This window comes from Silene latifolia, chromosome 5 (assembly GCF_048544455.1).
Source record: "Silene latifolia isolate original U9 population chromosome 5, ASM4854445v1, whole genome shotgun sequence".
NCBI lineage: Eukaryota > Viridiplantae > Streptophyta > Magnoliopsida > Caryophyllales > Caryophyllaceae > Silene > Silene latifolia.
In genome coordinates this window covers 37,395,462-37,416,218 of record NC_133530.1, presented here as the reverse complement: position 1 = coordinate 37,416,218, position 20,757 = coordinate 37,395,462, and the positions used below count along the sequence as shown (strand labels likewise).

The following is a 20,757-nucleotide window of genomic DNA, read 5'->3' as shown; positions in this document are numbered from 1 at the left end:
CATACATTTAATGTATTTGTGGAAAAAAAAATACAAAGTTAAACATTATTTTAGTAAAAAAAAAAATGATGATTCAGGTAAATCTTATTTTTGCCCCTTTTGCAGTTCATAGATACAACTTGTATAGTTTCTCAGTTTTATAGTGAATTTTCGAATTTTGTTTTAAAGGTTATGAGTTTTACTATAAAATTTATGAACTCGTTCACTTAAACATTAAGCTAAAAAATTACAATATAGCTCAACATTATACATATAAATACAATTAATTTTTTGTTTTGACGCCAAACAAATTAAAATATAACTTACAAACTTTAAAAGCTCAGAAAAAATTCGGGTAAGCTAAGTGATTATTATAAGGGGTTTAATATAATTCATAAAATACGTGTTTTTTTTTTCGCAACACTATATAATAATTTAGTAAGTACTCACTACTCAGTATTAGTAATAAACAAATTGTATAATTAATGTCGTTAAACAAAGGATGAGAACGGATTATCTAGAGCTTAGCAAAAGGCTAATGACTAACAATAAGTCTTGCTTGTAACGGGTCGATCCGTCGCAAGCTTAAGACGGGTTGGATAGTACCATTTACATGCAAAATGGTAGAAAAGTGATCTGACTATTTATTGTACGTGTGAATGACCTTATCAGATTAAAAAAAATAAGGAAGTACTATTGTACTAATCCCAATGTTACGTTTTAACCACAAAATTCAAAACCCACTACTACTTTTCCTGTAAACATTTGTTTTCGATTATAATTATTCTTTGTAAGTGTCGTATGGCGTTCTATTAATGAATTGTTCTTTTCTCTCAAAAAAAAATCATAATCTCTCCTTCTCTCACATTTCAAAATCTTCATACAAATCAACAAAAATCCAAAACATTATCATAAATCTTGGTAAGATAGTAACGAAACAGTTAGCAAGACGACAACCAGTTAAGAAGAATACTAGAGCGATAATGGCAATTGATGATGTTGGAGGAGGTTATCTCTTTTTCACGGATTTTATTTTCAATTTATTTGTTTTTGGCTTTGTTTGTGGTTTAAAAAAGGACACATGCAAATAATCCATGTCGACATCTGATGAATCAGTTGTTGTTCAGTTTTCTTTATATATGCTTTTGTTTATGGTTCTATTTGGTTTCAGTATATTTAATTTTTTTGTTTGGTTTTAAAGTGTTGTGTTTATTTTGTTGTTGTTAGATTCTGTGGTGGCTCAAGGAAAGAAGAAAGTTGTGACTAGAGCGGCGGGAAAAGGGAAAGGATTGTGGTTGTTTTGGAGACGGATTGTGGTTATGTTAATTTGTATGTAAATTTATGAATTGTTTGGCCATCGTTTACGACCTTATTTAGGACATCTTTTGGATTGTACTAAATAATACATGTATGCTCACTATATTTTGAGAGCGTACTTTTGGACAACTGTTCCCAAAATTTGACAATATGTTACCTCCTATGAAATTGCACCGTTTTCATGTGGACGAATAGAGTAGGAGAACAAATGTTTACATTTTCAGCAATTATGTTAACATATTTCTCACGAATGGCAACATGGCTTATAAACTGTAATGCCTTAAGAAAATACATAGACTGATTTGTTTTCGTATTACTGATACAATACAAGGGCAATAATGTGAATTGTTTGCAAATTGATCAATTATGTTACCAAATTATATATGGTGGACAACTAGAGTAGGAGAACAAATGTAAACATTTTCAGCAATTATGTTCCCAAATCGTGAATGGTAACTTATTTCTCACGAATGACAACATGGCTTATAAAGTGCAATGCCTTAAAAAATACATAGACGGATTTGTTTTCATATTAAAATACAAGGGCAATAATGTGAATTGTTTATAAATTGATCTATTATGTTACCAAATTATTTATGGTAACATATCGTTCAAGAGCGTATACATTACGTAACTAATATAATGTCTTTTTTTTTGGGAAAATGTAAGCTTCTCATTAAAGATCATAAGTCTCCAAAAACATACAATTAGAAGGCATAGTGATACTAACTTCCTTCATGACTTCACAAATGCATCTAACCAATTCATAACACTAGCCGACTGACACTTAGACTGAAATTTTTTAACTCTATTACAAACATCAATCTGAACAAGTTTAACAAGCTTTTCTGGGCATAGCAAGGTCTGATCCACCCTGCACTTGTTCCTAGCCATCCACAAATGATAAATCAACCCTGCCAAGATAACCCCAACAATTTTCTTCTTACTGAGACTCCTGTAGCGTTTACTGCACCACCATCTGATGCAGTCTTCATCAGACAACATCTCAGCACACCAATCAGAGACCATTCTACAGCATCGCCTACTGTACTCACACTTGAAAAATAAATGAGTATGAGTTTCCTGCTGCATCCCACATAAGAAACACAAATTAGACTGAATAATCTTCATACTCATCAATCTATCTTGAGTAAGGAGTCTGTTATGCCCCATTAACCAACTGATAAACCCATGTTTGGGAACTACCCAAGCATTAAGAATCCAGGGGTACCAATCACAAACAGCATCCTGAGCTTGTAACCACTTATAACCCAAAGCAGTAGAATAAGGTGCAGTCACTCCTGAGCTAGGCATTAAAAGCTCCTTGAAGAGAGATTTAATCTGGCAAATCTTTCTCCATGAATATTATTCAACGACTTGTTGACATACTTGTCCATAATTCGCAACATTATTTACAAAAGAAAACAATGTTACCACATCGAGCTCAAGTGTTTATAACTCCATAGTTGCTTCAAATGATTACTTATGTTTTTCATATGGTGACATATTTAAATTTAGCTCATCAATTCATCAATAATATATGTCATCATTTTTGGGATTATTGTAGACATTTGAATAATCAGATAACGTTATGTGAAATGAGAACATACACTGATATTTTAATCACATATTCAAATTGAGGTCCAACAAGTTCAGCGGTTTGATATGTGACCATATTTTGGACAATTGTTGAAAAACGGTTAATCTAATAAGGTTATGTCAAAAATGATAAAAATACAGTGATATATGTGTAACATTGAAATTTAAATAAACAAGTTCATTAATATTATATGTGACCACTTGTTGGATTATTGTTGACACAAAAAATAATCTAATAAGGTTATATAGAAAATGGATGGAAAATGGATTATAAGAGTATGAGTAGATGGTTAAGCATGCATAAAAAGATGGAGGTGATATTGATGAATGAAATAGTAGAAAGATGAGGGGCATTAAATGCTTGGAGTGTTTAATTGTTTATTGCTAATAAGTGACATTAAATAATGGATGAAGTACAAATTGACAATAGAATATTGGTTAGGGTACAACACAATGTCCCATAAAGCTGCTTAGCTCATTCCCACTTGGTTGACATACCCAGTACCACTTCCATGCAATATGGTATATATTTGACCCGTCGCAAGCTTGCGACGGGTATCTCCGTTACAAATGAGAATTTATAAAATGACTAAACGACAGGCATTATATGTGTTATTTTCCCAAAAATACGGCTTTCCAATGAATCATGCAAGTAACAAGGATTAGTTTGTTCACATCAAACAATTGTATAACAGTTGGTCTTGCTTTAGACGGATCATTTCCGTCTGAAGCATTAAAACGAGATTTTGTAACCATTTTATACCTAAATGTAACCACTATTGAAAAACAAGCTATCATAAGCCGTAACACTGGTTGTATCGTTGTGGTTACATTTAACTATAAAATGGCCACATATATCGTCTGTAATTTCAAACGAAAGTGAGCCTCTAAAATAAGAATTTGCGTAAAATTGGTGACAAATTCCACCCGTGATAATATTGGATAAACAGTTGGTTTAGCGACACTAGAGTAATGCCTGCGCAAAATCTGTTTGTTCACATCAAACTTCTTAAACCATACATTAGTTTAACAAGATCAAATTCTACAAGATCTCAAAACACGGTCTTAAAAATTACTCCCTCAAATTTGTTAGAATCATACCATTTGAATAAAATACTCCTCACATGTATATTCATCAAATGATGCAACTCCAATGAATGAAAGGGACTATTCTCTAAACCCCTTCTAAGGTTTGTTTTCCAAAATGACCAAATACTACCAAGAACATTAATGACGATCGAAGGCGGCAGATGTGTTAATAAATCAAAGCACAAATGAGAGAAGAAGGATAGATTGCATTGACTAGGAAACATTCTTGTAGCAATTCACGTCCTCCTACAATCTTATGGAGGGAGCATTATACAGTAATCTCAAGATTTTATTGTCATTTATACAAAGGATTTCTTCCATTTAGATCATCGGAATATTTTCTCATGAAAAGTCTCCATGGAGAAGGTGAGGGCAAGATATGAGAAAATTTGATTGTTGGCTTGTTGCAGATAAGTAGCTCCTTCGATACCAACACTCATCGACTTGTCGCTTTACCCAAGGACGTAAAGCTAAGCCTGCCAAATATAGAAATATAAGTGATGAGACGAAGACGATGTATAACACAACAATTGTGATCCAAATTTCTAAAGCGCAAATGTTGGTAACTAAAACACTCTTCACTTATGGGGTTGTACTGAACATCTGACACAACACTCAAAGGGTATAGGTTTGAAATGCATACTCACTCTTTTTTTTTTTTGCTAAAATGTAAGCTTTCCATTAGAAACGGCAATTACAATATGTTTTTTGAGACCTTACATCATTTTGTGCGAATATCAATTAAATTGCACCTTACATAACCATAATCTATCTTTGGGGCTCATTATACGAGGCTTACATTCATTAAATCTACAAAGGACCATCCTCCTAACCTGTTGGTTTACCAGTTCAGGCCTGGTAACAACCCCTTCCAACCGAGCACCATTTCTTTGCATCCAAACCATGTACCAACATGCTAAAACAGTAGCAGTACACAGCTGCTTTCGAACTTTCGAACTGAGCTCCATCTTCTCCTATTGATAACATGCAATACATTCCTCTGCATAAGATCAGAACTCAGCCATGAACTAGCTCCTTGCAATAGACTCCTGGTAAATTGACAGTCTTCAAACAGATGATGGTGAGTTTCAGACGCAGACTGACAGAGGCAACACAGATCATCCTGAGAAATCTGCAGCCTAGCCAGTTTATCCTTCAGTTGAAGTGCCCCATTTGAGATTAGCCAAGCTATAAAAGAGTGCTTAGGTAAAGCCGTCCTACACCAAACAGCCTTGTGCCAATCAACCTGAACATTCTTATCCCTTAACCAATCATAGCAGCTCTTAACAGTATACCCTCTTGATCCTATAATCCACTGTCCATCATCAAAACCTTCTCTAATCAGATCCTTGACCTGACACACTTTCCGCCAGTGCCAACAGGAATCTGCAGGAGGGCTATAATCAAACCAATTGACTCCTTTTAAGTACACATGATGGACCCATTGAACCCAAAGCTTATCAGGATGAGCTACTATCCACCATACAAGTTTCCCTATAGAGGCTTTGTTCCAATAAACACTCTGTTTAATGCCTAAACCTCCCTCTTTTACTGGCATACATATCTTTGCCCAACTCAGCAGGGGGACTCTCGAATACTCTGACTTACCCTCCCATAAAAAGGACCTACAAATTGCATCCACCTTAGCCAACACTCCCTTAGGTAGGACAAACATTGAGGCCCAATATGTGTACATAGAGGTTAAGACAGCATTTACCAAGACAAGCCTCCCAGCATAAGACAGTCTTTGAGCCCCCAAGCTTCTTATTCTCTCAACAATTCTATCCACCAGCTCAGCACAGTCCTTCTTCTTTAAACGTCCAGCAGTTATAGCCACTCCAAGATATTTAAAAGGCAATGTCCCTTCCTTAAACCCTGAAATAGTTAAAATGTCTTGTTTCAACTGGGTCTTGACCCCACTGAAGTAAGCACAAGATTTCTGTGCATTCATTTGGAGCCCAGAAGCAGCTGAAAAGGCAGAATAAGCTCTCAACAGAACCATAATGGACTGTGCATCTCCTTTGCAAAACAACAAGAGATCATCAGCAAACATTAAGTGGGTTAATTTCATTTGTTTGCAAAGAGGGTGATAATGAAATTTCAATTTGTCAGTAGCACAAGCCAGTATCCTACTCAAATACTCCATTCCCAAAGTAAAGACCAATGGTGAGACAGGGTCACCTTGTCTTAACCCCCGTTTCCCAGGAAAAAAGCCAAAGAGCTCACCATTAAGAGACAGAGAGAATGAGGCACTAGTGATACACTCCATTAGAAGCTTGCTAAAAGAAGGAGGAAAATTATAAGCAGCTAGCAACTCTTGCACAAACCTCCAGCTAACAGAATCATACGCTTTCATAAGATCCATTTTAAACATGCACCTGGGAGAGCATGATTGTCTGTTATACAATCTTACTAAATCTTGGCACACCATGATATTTTCACAAATACTCCTACCATGAATAAACCCTCCCTGGTTTAAACTGATCAGATCTGGTAACACTCTAGCCAGTCTATTACAAATGAGCTTTGACACACACTTGTAAATAACGTTGCAGCAAGCTATTGGTCTATATTGAGTCACACACGTTGGCATCTTACACTTAGGAATTAAAGTAAGTGTAGTAGCATTCAATTGTTTTAAGTTTACCGGACACGAAAACATCCATAACAAATTTGCACACACCTCCTCACCTATCACACTCCACGAGTCCTTGAAGAAAGCACTGGAATACCCATCAGGGCCAGGTGCTTTGTGGTCAGGAATAGAAAAGATAGCATCCTTAACTTCTTGAGCTGTTACTGGTTGTTGCAGGATCTCCCAATGCCTGGGTTCACACACTTTCCCTTTCCTTACAATAGGCACATTCACAGGGGTAGTTTCTTTGTTAGTGCCAAGGAGATCCTTATAATAATTAAGAAAGGCTTCCTGAATTCCATGAGGATCATCAAACTCAGTACCATGAACATCTTTAATCATCAACACTTGATTCCTCAAAAACTTGCTTTTAATAACTCCATGAAAATATTTTGAATTACTGTCACCATCTTTAATCCAGGCTACCTTGGCTTTCTGGCTTAAGAAATGAGTACAGGCAGCCTGTAGTTCCTTATACTCTTGCTGAGCTTCTATCTCTTTGGCAATCCAAACTGCATCCCCAGCTGTGCCTGAATATATTCCAAATTCTTCAGAGCCATGGCAGAAGTGTTTTCAATATCACAGAAGAATTCTTTATTAAAATTCCTAAGATGCAGTTTCAAATGCTTAAGTTTCTTAACCAAACAGTACATTTTGGTACCCTGGTGCTGTTCATCCCACCAAGTAGACAAAGCAGTGGTATAATTGGCAGCTTTACCCCACATGTTATAGTACTTGAAAGATTTATTATGAGTAGCCAACTGTCTCCTACTTCTGATAACACATGGGGTATGATCAAAAACTCCCTCAGGTAGGAAATGCGCACACATGTCTGCCATATGGGTACTCCACTCTTCATTAAGTAGAACCCTATCTAATCTGCTGTAGACACGAGTAGCAGGCTCCTGTTTGTTGTTCCAGGTAAACAGAGAGCCCATTGCAGGACTATCTACTAACTCACACTTAGTCAAGCACTGCTGGAACTCAGCAATCTCAGTGTCACTGCTACTTCCACCCAGACGTTCTAAATGAGAAAGAACACAATTAAAATCCCCACAAACTAGCCAGGGTTCATTACCATTATCAGCAAACTTCTCCAATTGATTCCATAAATCATGTCTACCAGTAATATCATTATAGGCATACACCATAGACAACTTAAAAACAACTTTAGTAGAAATTTCAGTAACTCTCATGTTAATGCATTGTGCAGAATAATCCAAAAAATCCACATTAAAAATGATAGGATTCCAGAGCACCCAAACCCTACCTCCTTTTTGCATACTATTATTTGTAGACACACTCCAACCATCCATGAGAATACCTTTCACACTATTTAGAGCCAAGGATTTAACCTTAGTCTCAAGGAGACCAAATAACCCTACTTTTTGTTGATACATAAACCATTTGACGTGCCTTTGTTTTGCAGGATTATTTAGCCCCCTAACGTTCCAGAACCCAAGGTTATACATCTCTCACCCCAGGGTGAGAGACACTACCACTTGTCCCAATACCTTCCTTGGGTGTTCTTTCAAGTATTTAGAGCTTCGAGAAATGTGTGTTGCCCAAAGGTATGAACACCGTATGCTCCTTCAAGACATTCTGTCGCTCAATCTCATAACAGCCTCATAGGAGTAGGGCCCATAGTGTATTTGCCAGAATTTAACCATACTACAGGAGTTTTCAACTGAATTTCAACCTGAGTTCCAGGCTTAGTAATCACAGCAGGGGTGTGAACAATCTCCTTCCCTTTTTGAACTGACTTAGACTGCATATTCTGCTTCTGTGGAGGTTCAGGTTGCTTAGGCTTAGGTCTCCAAACCTTGGATTGGGGTTTTCGAGCCGCTCCCGAGTTCTGGTGTTTCTTTTTAGTTCTCCTACACTCATCAACCTTATGCCCAATACCTTTACACCCAGAACACACAATAGGCTTCCACTCGAATTCCACGTCTATTTCAACAATTTCACCATGTTCGTCCAAAAACCTCACTTTTCCAGGCAAATCTGTTCCAAAACTAACTTCAATCATAGCACGAGCATAACCTATTCTCGTTTTATCCTCGATTCATGTGGTCACACTTGATAAAATCCCCTAAAAGAGAAGATATGCGTGCAATCCCTTTCCCCCAGAACTTCAAGGGCAACTTATGGAATTTAACCCAAATAGGCACAGTCTTAACTTCATGTTTCTCCAATTCAACTTCAGGACTCCAAGGCTTAACAATTAAAGGTTTATTGTCAAACAGAAAGTGACCCTGTTTCAACACAGCTTCATATGCTTGCTTGGTCTTAAAGCGAACTAGAAAGACACCATTAGAAAGGAACGAGATCTTATCTACCTGATAATTCTGCCACAGGCGTCTGATGAAACCATCTACAATCTCCCAGGGAGGGTTGGCCCCTAAGATGAAGCAGCAAACAGAGTATCGCCAAAACGCCAACTCCTGTTTGACTTCCTCCTCTGTGAATTGTAGCATCCCAGACGGTTCCTCCTCAATAACTGGTAGAACAGCAGGAGACGGCACACCAAGCACCACCTCCTCCTCCTCCTCTTCCGTAACATCTTCTACCAAAGTCTCCAAATTTAGCGGAGGAATACCAGTTATTTCGCCCAAACTCTTCTCTTTTTGAACATCCTCACTAGAAGGACCATGATTTTTAGAGAGAGCAGGGAATTCTTCTGCACTTGTAGAGGATAAGAGATCGAATTTATTACTATTTTTAGAAGTTTTTGTTTTTTGAGTTTGTGAAAACGATGAAGATCTGGTTTTTTCAGCCGTCATGTTGTGTAAACCCTAGAAAACCGCGTCTTTTTTGTGTTTCTTTCTTTTTTTATATAGACATTCTATTTTACTAAACCCACATAGAAGAGCAATAACTTAGAAGAGCAAAAAGGGAAGCCAACATGAATACATGATAATAGAGATAAACAGGCTCTTAGACATTCTATTTTACTAAACCCACATAGAAAAAGAATACGTATATTTCTCAGACTTAAAAATCTATACCACACGTTTGTTCGGCAAAATGAGGATTTTATACCCATACCTCAAACCCGTAACGTATGGATTTCAATACTTAGATATGTACGGAGTACCATAGTCAACAAGCAGAGTTTATAGCAAGAGTTTTACCTAGGAATGTCAATGGGGCAGGTCCTAAGGGACCCGTGCCACATATGCTGGGACCCAAACTCGAGTTAAAGGGTTTGGGTTTGGGTTTGGGTAGGGTCAGGGTCCCCCATGGTCCCAATTTTTTTCAAGTTATTCCATCATATTATTGAACTTTTGTATGTACTCCGTAATTTTTTACTATTAATGTAAATGCAATTAAGCATATTTCAATGAAGTACAGCATTATAACAAAAATTTTAAAAAAAACCGAAATATTAGTTGCAAATTAGTGGATAAATAAGTACTTCAATGAAAAAAAAAAATCAATTCGTGCTTACTGAATCTTTGTTTTGTTGTGGATTAGTTAATATATACATAACAGATCCATGGTTTGGATCTTGGTCTCAATGTTGAGACCCAGATATAGACACGACTAAATTTTTGAAGACCAAAACTTTTGTTTACCTGATAAGTGGCTTCTTCTGCGCAGCGGCGGGATTTATTGGAGCCGGAGCTGGCATTGCAAGTTCAGACGGCTGCAAACAAGACGATTTGTATTGATTAAAAATATGCAGCAAGCTTTGAAGCAAAGTGCTAATTACATCCATTTCAGACACAACATCCAACTATTCAAGTCCAGTAGCACAGCTGCACAGCCAAAAACGTTCCCTCCAAAACATATATTTTACCATTTATCTCGGGACTGCTGAAACAGTCTGAAGAGAGCTATATGATAATGCATTTTTTATTTCAAGAAATCCATTACAGAAATCATGTCTTCTTAAACGTTCTTTTGAAATTACGTTTAGGCATTTTCTCATGCCTTCTTACCCTCCAATAAACATAAAAGCCTAGGAAATATGCTTACAAGGCCAAAGAAACTGATCATGATGTAACAGCCAGATTTTGATTTAAAAAAAAAAATTTGCTTTTGCCAGATTTTAGTTTAAAGGAAAAAAAAAAAAAAAAAACAATCGCTTTTGGAAGGACAGATTAAAAACCACCACTGTAGAGATGAAGACTACATGACTCCAAGTTCCTAAAGCAGAATACAGTGTATCATAGTTCACTGGTTGACATTGAAAAAATAAGATTTGGAAACAGAATGAGACCTCAAGCTCCTCCAAATCCTCGGTAGCAAACGAAGTGGATGGAGCAGCAGTAGAGCCATTCATTATTGCAACAACTGAAGATGACTTAGCAGGCTCGTCTGACGGCTCGGTGCTATTTTCGAAAAACTCAACTTGATTTGCTTTTCCCAAGTTATCCTCAAGCTCATCTAGCTCAGGAACAGGTTCTTTGTTGGCACCATAAGGGCCTGACATAATTTTCTCGATTGCCAACGACTCTGCCACATTGAAGTTTGATGGAACTGCAGGAGCAGGTAAAGTCTTCAGGGAACTTATCTGTGAAGATCCATTGAGTTCAGAGATTTCCAGGTTTATCATATCAGTATCTACTGCAGCTTTCCCGGGCTCAACAAATGCATTAGTATCAACATGATTTAACTTCATCAGAGACGTTGCAGTGCTGACAGGACTACCATTACGACCACCACCACTAGAGGAAGCCAAAGATACAGAGCACTTAGGAGCAATATCGTCATTTTCCCTTTTTCTCTTCTTCCCATCATCTGGTTTATCAGAAATGGATTTACATTCTGATGCTTCTGCCACAGCGCTGACAGATGAGTTGCCCTCTACAAGCCGCCTACTCTCACTAGATGATTTAGTAGGACGGGAAGGTTTTATACTCCCAGGGAATACAAAAGCAGGTATATTTCTCCTTTTCACATGGCCTACACGGATCTCCATCCCAGGTTTCCAGCGAGTATACATATTCACTGTTTGTTTAAACTCATCCACAGTCATTCTTATATCAAACTGCTCCCCTTCGCCAGCTGGAATCTCTTTCTTACGTTGCAACCCCATGAAATAACTGCAATGAAAAGGTTTGGATTTATCTGAGAATTCACCGGGGTGTGGATGGCACTGAAGCATGTTGTATGTGTGTCTCTCTATCTGTTATGTTAACAGCAGAATGTCAGGAAAGCTTTCGGAAAGGAAAGGGAAGTAAAATCAAATTAGAATTGCCTGAAGTATTAGGCCCACTCTTTCTTTACCTTCAAAGTAAGCGTACGAATACGAGACTCAACCCATCCCTTCCAATTTAGAAAGTCATCAGCATTCTCTGCATTGATGTCTATCTGCAGATAGTTTTTATATGCTTCAAAAAAGGGATGAGGCTCAAACAGTGTATCCCAGTCAGCTTTATTGGCTTCCATTTCCTGAAAGCATACAGAATCAACTTTAGGTGGAACTAAAAAAGAAGTATACATGTGATGCAACAATGGAACATGGATATACACAACATAACTCCTGTGTTGAAAACACAAGAAGATGATTCTGCATAGCAAAAAGTAAACCTGCATCACAAAAAAACAACACAGAACTACAAGAGTATTTCCTGAAGTTACCACTAAAACACACATGATGAGAGGAAGACAATGAAAGAAGTACAAGTGCAAAACAGGGTCATAGCACAAAAGCAACAGACAGAATCAGAACCGAACAGATCAGGGAATGTGTTATGATTGATGATGGACTATAATTACGTTTGATAGCATATTATGCAAAAACATAAACTATTTTAGCAAGCTGACTCTATAAGACTATAACTAGACATCCTACTACATGATAACACGGGAAAAAAATCTGAACAATAGAATCTAGGGACAACATACAACCAAAAATAGAGCCGCCTCGAAGAGAAAACTGACAATAGTAGCAAAATAAAATAAAAAACCACACCAGACATCAAAGGAAGGAAATGCTGCCACAGACAATAGCTGGGCCACATCACCACCATAAAACATAAAACAAATACCTCGCAAACTTCATGCCCCCTTTGAAACTGTTCCGTCATAATCCTTAAAGTACTGGACGAGACATTATAGCTAGAATTCATGCACGGGTACGCAGGAGTTATAATGGGCATCAAATGATATCTGTCCTTGGGATTCCTCCTAGGGTCCCACACCGCGACCAAACGATCCTTCCTCAATATCACAGAGCATAACAGGATTTGGCCACCTCCATTGAGTATAAACCCTAAAGAAGCGAGATACTAACATATTGGGCAATGCATTAGGGTACAGTTGACAAATGCGACCAACTAGTAGTGCCCAATTGATACCACCAAGAAATCCAGCAACCTAAACACAAAATGGACAGCGGTTGATCATTGATTCTAAACAACAGACTAAAAGGGCTAGACTAAAAACTACTCAAGTTGTAAAATAACAACAAACATTAACTAGCAGGCTCAACTACATTTCTTGTTATGGGCTCCAAAAGAAGGAAATGAATTATTACGTACATTTGAGTAGACACCACGACGTTTTGCCCAAAATCTCATGCATCTAAGTGTTGTACGGAAGTTCTGAAACACAATACAAAATTAATCAAACAGAACTAGTTTGAAAGATACGAATACCAATGTAAACAATAAAAAGTCTTTTAAGTCAAAACGGATATTCATAAACTATCCCCCTTAGCTTATAGAATCAATTGTAACACACAAGTTGCATACATTTATATTTGGAACCAAACGCAATATTTGATCTGTAACTCTGCAACCATTAAGACTACGGACTGTCTGCTCATCTGTATTCTGCAAAATTGAATCTTGCGAGATATCCAAATCGATATTTAGAAAGAAAAGCGAGTAGTAAAAAACCGGCAAACAAGCACAGAGAACATACGTATAACTTAAAGATGCAAGCGGCTCCTAATCGATGTACTTCGCATGCCATAGGAGAGAACTATTTGTAGTTGCACTACAATTTTATTTCCATACAAATTTCCACCAACAAGATCTGCCTTATGGTTGGTAATATACAGAGCACAAAAGGCAATTTAAGCAAGATACAAAACTTATGGGGGAAGTGCTTCAAAACGGTTAGATTCAGTAAGTTAGAACAAATCAATGGAAGTCAGATAGCATCTTATCAAGAAGTGCTTGACAAGTTGATGCTAGTCATGTGTCAGGCCGAGCACAAAGAGGTGTGGACAAAAGTCATCGGTGTCTACGTGATGTATGACGGTATCCTTCTTTATCTTTGAGCTCCCCCTAATCCATGCAAATAAGGTACCCTACAAAATTTCTTCTGCTTTAACTTCACAACTCAAAACTAAAAATCAAATAAACAAAACTTTGATGCAGAGACAAGGTTCATCTTGATGGCTTGATTCTACGCTCAGAAAACCCATTGCTCTCCCCAACCATACACAACTAAGATAGTAGACATCACCTTGACTTAGATGAAACTGAGACATCATGAAGACCCACCCAATTCAAGATTTATGGAAAAGGAACGAGATTCAGAAAAAGAAAGGATGACTCATCCAGGGAAAAGACATGACATGACATGAACACACTTCATATTGGAGCCAAAAACACTATTCCTTTTACTGTAGGGAAACACTTGAGTGTCACAAGTTCAATATAACATACAAATCAGTGAATCACCATAACTTCTCACAAGCAAAAAGAAAAATGAAAATGCACTCCTCAAAGAATACATGAAATTGTATCCGGATTTTTGGGAGTGTACAATGCATATGAGAAAACAACAATGATACAAAGGTTGAACTCACTTCAGGAATCACCCAAAGCGACAACTTTGCATACAGAAGATCAATAGAGACCCCATTAAACTTGAACTCCATCACTGGAACATGAGCATCAGGGACAGCACGCAGTTCTGTAACCGGCATCTCGGACAGCATCCTATGGAGCTCACCAAAGAAATCTTCCTACATCCAGAAACACCCAAAGTAAGGGCACCAAATTTTATTGTTGAACAGGGCAAACGAGTTGGCTAAGGTTCGATTTTTACCTCTCGTGTTGCATGTCTAGGCCCGACACAAAGTGTATCTATATCAGCTCCAGGGCCATGCACCTAACAACGAAAAAATTAGTGTGATTAACAGAGCTAACTCACTAACACTACGATCAATCTTTAAAACAAAATACCTACTCCGAATGTGCCCTAGTAATTGCCAAAAGAAAGAATAGAGATATCACATTCAAATCTGGACAAAATGTTGTCTATACTAGGTTGTAAATGTTCTGAACCGGCTCGGTTAAAGCTCGGCTTGTACTCGGTCAAACCAAGCTCGAGTTGAGCTAGGGATAACTTCGAGCCGATCCCAGCAGGGCTCGGCTCAGCTCTGCTCAAAAGCTCATTTGGGCTCGTCTATAGTTTTTTTGTATAGTTTTTATACTCTCATATTAATTTTATTTCAGATTATATGTTATTTTGGCATTTTTTTAAGTATATTACATTAAATTATCTATTATTACTTTATAATCTTATTTGTTTTGAAAAATATTTGTATTTAGTTAGATTCAAAAAGCAAGAAAGTTGTTATTGCTGGTCAATTTGAACTTCAATTTTTTAGGCTCAACGAGCTTCGAGCCGAGCCGAGCCGAGCTCATGAGCTCGGGATCAGATCGGCTCGTTTACGGCCCTAGTTGCTACCTATTCATCTCTACTAGTCTACTATAAGTCAATGTAGTTGTTATTGCTGATCAACTTGAACTTCCAAACTTTCTTTTAATCTTAATAATCATACGTTAGCATCCACTCAGGGGGCGTTTGGTCGGAGGTCTATAAGAAAGGGAAAGGGAAACAAAGTTATTGATTCCCTTTGTTGGTGTTTGTTTGACACAAACAAAGAGAATGCAATTCCCTTCCTTACCTCTCAATCCATCTAATTCCTTACCCCCACCCCCCAAGGTATGAGATTTCATTACCCTTGTTACCCTTCAACCACCTTATTTATCTACCACCACACTTACGACTCCCACCACACCCGTCACCAACAAGACCCCATCGCCACCACCAAAACCACCATCACATCCATCCCACATAAACCACCACCGCCAGAGCCACCATAATGCCACCTCCACTACCATCACAACCACCACAGCCACCTCACTACCACTACCACCACCACCGCCGCCACCCCCATGACGCCACCGTCACCACCACCACAACCACCCTACCTAAACCACCACCAAAAATCACCGCCACAGCCACCCCACATAGACCACCACCGCAACACCACCTCCATAACCACCATGACGCCACCACCACCATCACCACCACCACCAGCACAGCTACCCACTGCCACCACCACCCCCCCCCCCCCTAAACCACCACCCGTACACCAAAATAAACCACAACCCACCACACTTCATTTTCTTAATGTAACCAAACAACTAATTAAGTTTTAGGTAATTCCATACCTTTTCCCTTCTTACCTTTTCTAATTTCCTTTCCCTTTCCCTTTCTCTAACCAAACGCCCTCTTAATTCTTTCTTCAGTTAGACAATATCCTACAATGTCCAAGGACATGCCCATTTGCCAAAACGGAAGTATAATACCACATAAATGGATCAAACCATGAAGATGTTCACCACAATATAATAGGAGATGCCTTCAAAAATCGTGTCCCCTCGTTATTCTATAATACGAGCATATCATGTTTAAACAATGTTGACACCTATAAATCTCAAGTCATTCCGTGATTCCATAAAAATAACCTAACTACTTCTTATCACATGGCAGCTACCTCTGATGGTCCTCAAGAATTGACATATCAAGGGCAGGGGGGATTAGCTAAACACCAATAAGTTGTTGCTGGCACTCTAATATGACCTTTCTTTTGCCTTCCGAAATGAGAACCGGGCATAAACCCCAAGTGCCTTACTCTATATAGTTTGATTGGCGTACAGGAAATCAGTTGTCTTACAATTTGCAACTGCTGCAAGCTTGGGTGCTCAGCCGGGAGGTATAGAGGTATACAAGAATCCAATGGAATTTGTGATAGAGAATCTAAATCATTCAAGACTCAAATGATGATTCAAGTAATTAAATATAAGAAGCATTCATACCCCAAGCCGGTACGACCCAAAAGTGAAGATCTTGGCATTTGCTTCCTGAACCAATTGATCATTCAACCCCTTGGCTTGACTTATTGTTTTCACCCAAGCCTTGACTATCTATACCATCACAAAACACAATCAAAAACAAGTGTCAAAATCAAGCTTAATACTTGATAAGCCAAACAAGCAAAGCAACAGTAAAGACCACCATAATCACCTGGTCTAGTCTTCCAAGCACTTCCTCCCTTTTGACTGCTTCCTCCTGACTCTCGTACAGCCCCACATTTTCCAAGTACTGTCAAAAACCACCATAATTCTCAGTTAAGTATATCTATAGTTGGCAATCAACAACCCAAAATCAACATCAACATAATCAACTAAATTCAACATAAATAAACAACAATCGACCTTTTCAAGATGGCGAGTTTTGATCACATCATCCTCCGTTGGCCCACCCAACGAAATGGGTTCTGTTATCCCCAACCTCTGTCCATTAGGCCGAAGACCATTCGCTCCATAGCTAGCCATTTATAGCTCAAGGATAAAACTTTTCTCTCGGTTCACTAACAAAATTCTTTCTATTGGCTAACAAAATCTCTCAATTTTCCCTCAATATGATTCTTTTACAACCAATCAACACAATTTTTTGCTTTTTTCATACAATTCTCGTTTTTTCACTTTTTTTTCGCTTTTTTTTTTTTACTTTAATTGCGCATAAATTGATCAATTACTCCTGTAATTGAATATTACTCCTGTAATTGAATGAAATAAATTCCAAAAAATAAAAACTAGCAAGATCAAAAGAAGAACAAATAAGAAAATTCTGTTACTGTGCGGTATACCGATACAATATAATACATCAAAAAGGATTAACCAAACTACAATCAACTAATTAAGGAGCTTATAAATAAAACAGCGATAATCTAATGAGAAAATTGATGATAATACAACTGAAATAAAAAAGCTAAATATCATCAAAAATTGATGGAATTGAACAATCGAACGACAAAATTAGGGCGGAAATTATCTAACACACAGATCGTCGTCGGCAGGTATTGAGCGAATTTGGTGGAATAACCTGTGTGATTGATTATGGTTACAGGTATATGGACCTTCAAACAACCACGACACCGAACTATCCCAATTCCCTTCAATAGCTAACGCAATTTCTCAAACAAAGACGAGTGAAGATGTAGCAACAATTCAGCATGAAATTTGGAGGGTTGCTCGAGCCATACAAAGGGCTGCCGATGTTTTGAGAGGGGATCTATCCTGACAAAAATCTGGATTTATATGGTCACCGTGTAGATTTGTACAGTATCTGCTAAGAGTTGGGTTGGATTTGGGTCGGGTTGGGTTCGAGCTAGTGACTTGTGAATTGTGATTGCATTTGGGTTACTTGTGGGTTAGGTTAGTTGGGTCAATTCATAGCTCGGGTTCGGGTTATTAACGAGTTCGTTATTGTGTCGAGTCGTATCATTTCGGGTTTGAGATATGTTTTGGCGTTTTGCATAGTTTGACTACTCAATTCATTATCGGGTCAATTATTTCTGATTATTTTGATCGCTAAATACTTTTATAAATATAGTTCATAAAATATGAAAGTGATTTAATTGTTGTTTAATTCCATTTTTTAGAGAGAGAGAGAGAGAGCAACCTCAAAGGGTTAAATCATTTTTCTTAATATAAAAAACCGCTACATCAATAATTTTTCGAGGGAAATTAGCCGACCAACACCTATAACGATCGCATCTTAGAGCTATGTGCGCTAGTTCATGTCCTATTCTATTACCGGATCGACTTACGAAAAGGAAATTAACACGCTCAAAGTTATTGCATAATCTATCTATAAATATAATAAAAAGACGATCTAACTCACCACATTTCATCATCCTCATATTTAAGTTCATTTTTTTCAAGCCACATCATCATCTATTATTTAAAGAAAGAAAAAAAGAAAAAAAAATTAAATAAATCTATTGCATTAAACACACATTAAAACACAACAAACAGTAAAATTTGGCCTTTTAAAATAAACTAAACTAATTGTACCCAAAAAAAGTAAATTAAACTAAATTAAAGAATAATTAAGTATCAAATCAAAAACTAAATTTTAAATTTTAGAGTTTTAGTGTTAGAATAAGTAAATACGACAAATAAAAATCACATTACACCACTCTAATTTTTACGTTATTTATAAATATTATCTCTTCTTTTGTTATATACTCCCTCAATTTAAATTGTTGGATACGAAAAGAGAGTTTGAAAAACAAGGTCTTTAACATTTTTTTCATACAACATCTTCAAATCTTCAAATATTTTAATAGCGTAGAAAAATTAATATATCGTACTACATGGATAATATAGAGTATTACATGTAAACTTATCTAAAGTCATGTTATTCAATAATATAAATAAAATGTACTGCGATGAGAAAAAACAAATTAAAGCAAAAACAATCGCGTGGTACGAGAAGTGAAAAACGAAGAGAAGAAATAAAAAGACAACAACAAAAAAAAAATTATCGCGGTGAAATAGTAAATGGAAAAAAAATATAAAGAATCAAACGCATCGAGTATTACATATAGGTATCTTTTTTTTAAAAAAAGTATATCCTACCGCCAACCCATTATGCCCCTCCTAGCAACACTGTCTTTTATACTGACTCCTCCAAAACCACCGCGAACGAAAACAACCCTTATTGGATCATAGTTTCTAATAAATAAATCAAATATATGTTATACGGTCAAATATGAATCTTCTATAATTAAAAAACGGTTTTTGATTTATTCAATTGGTATTAATGGAGGAGTTTAAGGAATTGAGTTTATTGTCTTTTTAAATTAATGTATGCAAATGAAAAGTGTACTATATAAATACATTATGTAGTTAATGTAAATTTAGATTGTAATATTCTCAAATTTATATAATATATATAGTATGAAAACTGTAAAATTTTATTTGTCTATACAACCATATTTGTATAATATACTATAAAAAAATATTGGGATATTCTCTCGTGTACCCCTCAACTTTTTCATTTTCTATGATATACCCCTCTTTTCATGCAAAAAAACTTTGACCGTCAATAACTCTTGACTACAAGTTCAGAATACGATAAAATTTTTTTCCAAATTGGTCGTCTTTAAGAGGTCTTCCGTTTGAAAAAAAATTCACCGACGTCTCAACTCGTAGTCGGGAATTATGGTCGGTCAAAGTTTATTCGTTAAAAAATGTTTGACTAACCATAACTACCGGCTACGAGTTCAAAAAACGGTGAATTTTTTTTTCAAATTGAAGGCCTTGACGAGATAATATGTACAAAGGCCTTCTAATCTTGTCTCTCCTTGATGCTTGGTCATTGGATTCAATCAATTTAGTCTCGTTTTGCCATGAAAATGCAAGATTTGCACTCCTTTCCTACCAAGGGATCAAAATCTCAAAGAATATGCAAAACCAAGAACTAAAGACATTAAATAACCCAAATATGCACTAAAAAGCATGGGAACAAGGCTAATTCGGGGGCTAAATATGCGCTAATTATGGTCACATCAAATATCTCCAAACCGAACCTTTGCTCGTCCCGAGTAAAGAGGTGACAAAGACTAGGACCATTATTTAAACTAACCTAATAACATAGCCGATATGAGACAATTAGCGGGTCTCACTCCGCCCCTTCAACTCACAACAAGACAACCATGAGGTAGGATGCCTTCTTGCAAGGCAAGGTGGGTCTTGCCAAAATGGCGACACATCCAAACATTAAAGCACACAAAATCAAATAATGAATGCATCTACAAAAGGAATAGCCACTTCCTCATCAAGTGGCGGAGGCAACTAAAAGAGAACAAATTTAAGAGCATATAATCCTTCACAAATACTAGTTCAAAAAATTACTAAGGTTAAGAGGATGACACTAAATCACCTCCAAATGGTGTTAAACTAGACTACTTTCGTCCTCAATTTCCAAATGCTTTCTGATTGGGCATATTCTGCACCCGCTGACCGAGTCAACATATTGAGCAAGGTCAAAGACATCCACAGCAAGTCAACGTATTAGACAGCCTAACC

The 20,757-nt window shown here is 37.1% G+C and overlaps 2 protein-coding genes across 2 annotated transcripts; both read right to left on the bottom strand.

Moving 5' to 3' along the window:
* Positions 1-2,031: 2,031 nt before the first annotated feature.
* Positions 2,032-2,610, bottom strand: LOC141655226 (uncharacterized). The gene has a single exon (XM_074462316.1). The coding sequence runs from the start codon at positions 2,608-2,610 to the stop codon at positions 2,032-2,034; it is 579 nt and encodes a 192-aa protein (XP_074318417.1).
* Positions 2,611-4,170: 1,560 nt separating this feature from the next.
* On the bottom strand, positions 4,171-17,403 carry LOC141657270 (nuclear poly(A) polymerase 1-like). Its single transcript, XM_074464440.1, is given in 13 exon segments — positions 4,171-4,460; positions 10,198-10,268; positions 10,845-11,753; positions 11,855-12,019; positions 12,619-12,775; positions 12,777-12,946; positions 13,111-13,173; positions 13,324-13,437; positions 14,391-14,549; positions 14,633-14,695; positions 16,696-16,803; positions 16,904-16,981; positions 17,095-17,403. Coding segments are annotated over 13 exon segments (2,217 nt in total). The 5' UTR covers positions 17,215-17,403; the 3' UTR covers positions 4,171-4,420.
* Between the last annotated feature and the right edge of the window lie 3,354 nt (positions 17,404-20,757).

Bases quoted from the DNA above. Each gene is read 5' to 3' on its own strand.
- LOC141655226 (XM_074462316.1), bottom strand. From the start codon at position 2,610: ATGCCTAGCTCAGGAGTGACTGCACCTTATTCTACTGCTTTGGGTTAT.